The sequence below is a fragment of the Seriola dumerili genome, unplaced genomic scaffold (assembly GCF_002260705.1).
Source record: "Seriola dumerili isolate Sdu_G_001 unplaced genomic scaffold, Sdu_1.0 BDQW01000219.1, whole genome shotgun sequence".
Classification (NCBI taxonomy): Eukaryota; Metazoa; Chordata; class Actinopteri; order Carangiformes; family Carangidae; genus Seriola; species Seriola dumerili.
The window spans coordinates 3704179-3710833 of NW_019174474.1; the positions used below are offsets into that span (position 1 = coordinate 3704179).

General features: G+C 40.5%; 1 protein-coding gene across 1 annotated transcript in view; it reads left to right on the forward strand.

Moving 5' to 3' along the window:
* Nucleotides 1–6330, forward strand: part of cacna2d1 (calcium voltage-gated channel auxiliary subunit alpha2delta 1) — a 56421-nt gene extending 50091 nt beyond the window's left edge. Inside the window, exons 32-38 of the mRNA XM_022754220.1 lie at nucleotides 582–734; nucleotides 1098–1150; nucleotides 1549–1604; nucleotides 1766–1895; nucleotides 2639–2751; nucleotides 3618–3700; nucleotides 6001–6330. Coding sequence (XP_022609941.1) covers nucleotides 582–734; nucleotides 1098–1150; nucleotides 1549–1604; nucleotides 1766–1895; nucleotides 2639–2751; nucleotides 3618–3700; nucleotides 6001–6072 — 660 coding nt within the window. The 3' untranslated portion in view covers nucleotides 6073–6330. The remainder of the gene's footprint in view (nucleotides 1–581; nucleotides 735–1097; nucleotides 1151–1548; nucleotides 1605–1765; nucleotides 1896–2638; nucleotides 2752–3617; nucleotides 3701–6000) is intronic.
* The last annotated feature ends 325 nt before the right edge of the window (nucleotides 6331–6655 follow it).

A 6655-nucleotide genomic window follows, 5' to 3' on the forward strand; every position in this document is an offset into this window, starting at 1 on the left:
TCCATTCGAACCATCACATGGTCTGGCATACATACATTTTATGTTATTCAAGCTTTTGAATAGGCAACCTCCTATCTTGTTTTCACAACTCGTGATATATTTGGTGTCCGTTGGGATCATGTAGAATTTTTGGCTGACTGTGGTTCATTGTAGAACAACACTTACTGTATGTAGTTCAATTATCACAGCCACATTTTTACAAACTTTATGCTCAACCAGTTAGAATATGCTAATTCATCCCTATAAAGGCTGCCACAAACACTAGATTGCTCATCCTCCTCCTGCTCTGTGCAAGCAACATAACATCAACACATGTAACGGGTGACACTGGAACACACCGCTCCACCCAACTTGCTTGATCCGAGGGTGAAAGGGAATGGCAGAGCTCACTCCATGACATAACATGACATCGTTGTCGAAAACAATTGAATGGGCTCATCCTGATTGGCTTGTAGATACAGATTTTCTGTGTGCTATGGTGATTGTCAGAGGAAAATAGCATACAGCTGTATTCTTTTCTTTTTTTTTACATTGCCTTTACTGACCGATTTTGTTTTTTGTGCACATGTGAACTCATCTAGATAGGTCAGTTCTTTGGCGAGGTGGATCCAGTGCTGATGATCAACCTAGTCAACACCTCCCTGTACTCCTTCAACAAGACCTATGACTACCAGTCTGTCTGCGACCCAGAGAAAGACAGCAAGGCTGCGGCAGGACCCCGCTCCGTCTTTGTGGTTAGATACTGACTCATACAAGTTTGTCATTCAGCAGTCTCTCTCTCTCTCTCTCTCTCTCTCTCTCTCTCTCTCTCTCACACTCACATAAGTTAACACATTTATGCACTGAGAGTACCCCAGCCTTTATTCTGCCTACTGGTAGGGCAAAAGAACTGTTCATACAAAACTATATTCATTCTTGACAATTCTAGTTTGTAACATTGTGATTCTATATCACACTTGTTTTAGATTTCTGGATTCATAATAGTAACATAAAATGGTCTAAATCACGATTCATGACTGATGTGATTGTTTTTTTCCATCCCTAACTGCTTTATTTTGGAATTCACATTTGGACTTTCTTTTCCCGTCTCTCTCCAGCCTACCATTGCAGACTTGCTCAGTATTGGCTGGTGGGCCTCCAGTGCTGCCTGGTGAGTGAGCAGTGTTGTGAACCTGTGTTTTGTCTCTGTCACGTTTTGTGTTTGTGCGTGTGTTTTAGAGTGGGAGCACATTTGTAGTGTAGGGTAGGAGTTTGTAAGGGAGTGGGCTTGTATGCTGTTGAAGGATGAAGCTGGCTGGGTCATTGTGGGACAAGGGCAGTTACACAACATTATACTGCATTACCACCTGCATGACTTTCCAACTGCAATATAACCAGCTTTTGGAATAGAATGACTGATACTTCCCATGACATTTACATCACCAGTGACTCCAGCCTCTAGGTTTTTATTAAACAGTGTTTGGATGCTCAATGTAAATAAGTTAAAGATGGTCTTTTGACTCATACATGACTCATTGTGGGTTTTTGCTTTTCATTCTCTGTGTCTAGGTCAATACTCCAGCAGCTCTTCTTTGGTCTCATGTTCCCAAACCTTCTAGAGGCAGGTGAGCAATAAAAGCTGTGACTGTGTAAAAATGTAACCATCAGCTTTATTTAGATAAGACAACAGTATGTGGCTACCCATCTCTTTTCAATTTTAATCCCACCACGTTCTCACTAATCCTCTCCTGTATTTTTCTTTATTAAACCTGTTTCATATTTTCAGTGGAGTCAGCAGATGAAGACATACCAGATGCCATGTTTAAGGAGAGCTGTATCACAGAGCAGACTCAGTACTTCTTTGACAATGATGAAAGATCCTACTCAGGTGTCCTGGACTGTGGAAACTGTTCCAGGTATGTGCACATCTCTTCATGTACAGTATACGCTCTCATATCAGTGGTCTTGCCTATTCATATCGGAAATGGGTTGTGTTATTAAAGATTTTCCACCTCTTACTGTATCTTCTTCCTGGACATCCTTCTGTTTAATGGTCTGTGGGGATGGGTCCAGAATAGTGTTAGTTTCCTGGCCTCTTCTGTTTTCCAGCCTGAATTCAGGCAGCTGTTTTCTGATGAGTTCTGATCAGACACAGATTACCTTGATCTGTCAGTGACCGGAATTACAGAGGGAAGCACAAAAGCCCTTTTATCTGTTTTTCTTCCTTCTCGCTCTGGCTGTACTTCAAACTCACAAATACACACATTCACGGACCACTGCACATTTGCTTTGCTCTAACCTCCTTTTGTGTCAATTTGGGCTGTCTGAGGGGGTTAAATATGGCTGTAATTACTGGGTATTATGAGTCCCACGTGTCTGGTGTTTTACTCCCCAATGTTAACGACTGCAGACACAGAAACTTTCATGACCACCATAAAAAGCCAATCCCAGAAGGAGGGAAGAGGTATGGATGTGTATATATGTGCACATCTGCACACATACCTGCATGCGTGTGCAGGCTACACTGTGTACTCTATATGTAAATGCAGTCTACTGTAGGGGGATTTATTATTGCATGTCAACTAGAGCTGCATGATACCCTTGCAACACAGGTATATTACTGTATGAATACAGACTAAATGTGTGTTTGGCTCTCTAGGATGTATCGTGCCGAGAAGCTGCCTAACACCAACCTGGTGTTCCTGATCACAGATGCCAAGGCAACATGTTTGTCGTGTGACCCCAGACCGCTACGACAGGCTGAACAACCCTGTATCCTTTCACTCAACTCGTAAAAATCGAACACAGAGTTACACTTCCTTTTTACTCTCCAGCCCTCCATCCATCACTTGTATGACAGCAGCGCTTTAAACTCTCAATACAAGGACACACACCTAAGGAGTTTGCAGTAGGTCCCTCCTGAATGTTCACGGGTGAACAGTAAACCAGATGCACGGCATATGAAAGCCAGTCTCGAGTTACTCCCAGATTACATTTCTTTGTTCAAATTCATCTGGGCTGCATGCTGCCATCAGGATGAATTAAGGTTAAGAGCAGGGGTGTGTTTGTGTGTATGCACAATGTGTGTGTGTGTGTGTGTGTGTGTGTGTGTGTATGTGTGTATGTGTGTGTATATATTCAGGATATCTGTTTGACAGATGTGCCTTGAATGTAGCTTCCTGCTGGTGTAACAGTAAAGGTGTCATCATCAGAGGTTGCAATGATGTCACAACAGGGGTCTCCAGTTGCTAATAATGACACCACTCAATACACATAAACCCCCAACACACATACAATACATCCATATGCCGCTTTAAACACATATGACATGTCTTAAATATATAAAGCTTTATACTGCTTGACCACATAAAGTAGCATGTCTAATGATTTCTATGACTGCCCTTTTAAAGTTTATTTTAATCTTTTATGTGTTAATAGAAGTTCAGAAATTATATTAAAATAATAATAATAATAATAATAATAATACATCAGGGTATCTCTAGCCAAGGCTGATGAGTTGGAACTTCATAAGATTTTCTGGCAGGGAGGTTAACACACAGAACATCATTTAACTGTTGTTGTTAAAAGTGTTAAATGTGTACTGCTGATTGTAAATTTTCCTGAGAGTCTGTGTTCAGCTGAAGGTCCAGATCCATGCGAGCTGGCTCAGAACCCCAGATACCGTAAAGGGCCGGACGTGTGTTTTGACAACAATGAAGACGTAAGAAACAACCACACATGTGCCGCTGTGCAGAGAGTATTGCTGGAAACAGCCCTATTAGTGAGGTTTTGCAGTTGGCCTCTGTCAATTTCTGTCTGGTTTTAATCAGCATTGGGCTTTCTGCATAGATTCAAAGCAGTGTCGGCTGCCTGCTCTTCCACTCTGATCCACACTTGATTTATTCATTTAATTTATTTATTTTCATCACTAGTTTGTCTTTACTTCCGTTGCTTTATATGATATTTTCACTCATCACCTGTCATTCTTGTTTTATGATTATGCATCCCAATGGCTACTGCTCTTCTCTGGTAGGATGAGCCCTTGTGCCCAATCAGCAGAGGTTCTGCACTGAGCTCAACACCGCTCTTCTTGTTTCTGCTCCTGAGTTCAGGGTTGGTGTCTCTAAAAGCTTCACTCCTCACTGCCCTGACACTAAACACAGATCTTACACAGTTACATTGTGCCTGGCAGGGGCAAATCAGGCATTACAGTGACAAGTCAATCCTCACAGCTGGTTTGATGTCATGTAAATGTAATATTTATTTATTAATATTTGTTATGTAATATTTGCAAGGTAATATCTGGGTTATTACCCATTTAACCTAACCCATCCCAGTAACATGGACTCAGGCTTATCCACTTGAATAACTCTCACATACACATAGATATTTACTTACATTTACACATTACTTACATGTGTTTATATAATTTATGTGGCATTTACCCTTTTGTATTTTTTTCATACACATTAAAATAATTCGAGAAGGAAATGGCCCACCATAATAAGTAAATAACACACTGTAATAACAAATGGTTTGGATTGATTTCTTTGTTACGTGTTTATGTCCCTAACACAATGCTACGTCTTTTATTCTATTGGCATGTTGTTTTTCTTTTTACCCCGACAGATGGAGAGCAGATTGAATCTTGGCAATTAAACGTGTTAAATCATTTCGATATAATCATAGCACACCACCACCACTCGATAATAGCAGCACAAAACTATGTATAAATATATCTGTAGCCATCACTGTTTTATTCATCTCTTAAATGCTGTGTCAAACAAACATATTTCAGGAATATAAAAGCACATTCGGATATGTTTTGCTTTAAATGCGGAAGTATTTTAGAGTTTCAGGGATTGCAATGTAACATTAAGACCTGATACAGTAGAAAATGAACTGATGTCGATTCCCTTGAAAAAATCTAATGGAAACTCGTGGCTAAATCAGTAAAACAAAGGATAAACGTGTGTGAGATCATTGCATCACCACCCAACTTTGAACAGTTTATAAGACGTCTAAATATTTTGAAAAAATATTTCCCATATCTTTGTGAACTCAGCCTTTCATTGTGTTGTGAAGGCGTAGATCACACACATAACAGGCCACTAATTCATGTGCCTGTGTGTTTACATTGTGCGGAGGCTGTGCTAGGAAGCAAAGGGAAGGGTAGGAATAGCTCAGGAAGTAGATGAACAGAGTAAAAGTAGGCCGCGTCCCTTTTTCGCTTTCCATCTGTCCCATTACTTTTGGCTCAGCTCCTCATAGGAAGACTGTCTGTGTCCAGGCCGGTCCATTTTGTCACTGGGGTAAACAGAGGAAGCTTCACATGGCTTTCTTGCCCTTTGAGCACAGAAGACTCCCACCTCTCTCTCCTAGGCCTTTGGCATGCACGGATATCCTGAATACTCCCATCAAATACAGAACAGCCTCACACAGCCATAGCCAGGTGTATGTTCAAACATACACATGAACAAATAGCGAAATGAGGGCTTGAACACCTCTATTACTGCAAAAGAGCATTTAAATGAAGAGTTCATTTTGGAAAATATGCTTGTTGCTTTCTAGCAGAGAGTCTTTATGCTAAACTAAATTGACAATGTCCTGGCTCTAACTCTATTTCCCTAAAATGTCGAACTGTGCCATTAATGTGACAGGGAGGCTTATGTGTGTGATACAATACAGTAGGATATAATAGAATAAGTTATAAAATGATCTTGAACTGCTTCATAGAAGAAGTAGTGATGCCGGTGATTTGTAGTCGCAGTGTAGTTGTAGTAGAGCTATTGGATGCAGGAGAATCTTATCCAATGTATTGACTTACGTGATTTGTTCAACAGGAGGATGATTCTGATTGTGGAGGAGGGACCTGCCTAAGCCCGTGTCTTTGGCCAATGCTCGGACTCCAACTGCTGCTGCTGTGGCTCATCACATCTTTACAACACTCATGACCCCTACACACACACACACACATTCATACCACTTACCCACACTGATGCACACATCATCTCATTTCAGAAGAGGCCAGAAGACATTCCAGTTATACCATCCAGGATGTATGCAGAGTATTTGCGACAAGACTTTTTTTGATGACCAGCCCAGCATCAACATTTCCATTTTCCAATGCCAAAGGGTGCTCATTCATTTCCTACTCATCTTTTTCAAAAATAGAGACACATTTACTGTGCTCAGCTGCACTCATTTCCATGATATACTCATATATTCACTAAATACTCTCCAATGGTGCAAGAGTAAGAGCTAACCAAACCCTTTAATTCTGCCTCATTTGTTTCCCTGACTTATTTAGCGGAGGGTGAAGAGTTGTCCCACTATGCCAACAAAATATCATTCAAAGACTGTATGTTCACTGACAGCGTTGATTTGTGTAGTTGTCAATATCGTTTGTTGCTTATTATATTTATTGCGTATGAATCATTATGCTGTAATGATTGTTTATTTCAACAACCTGTGCAACTACAGTATGAAGAATATCCCTTTCGTTTGAGTGTTTTTGAAATGTACTGTACCTATCTATTTATCTATTTCTTTTTTTGTACTCCAGAATCAACAAGCATTTTGTGACTAGCTAGGTGTTGTATTGTAGCAGCATGTGCTCAGTACAGAGCTAAAGACAACACCAATACTCCGACACCAAAGCTCCACACAGTACCAA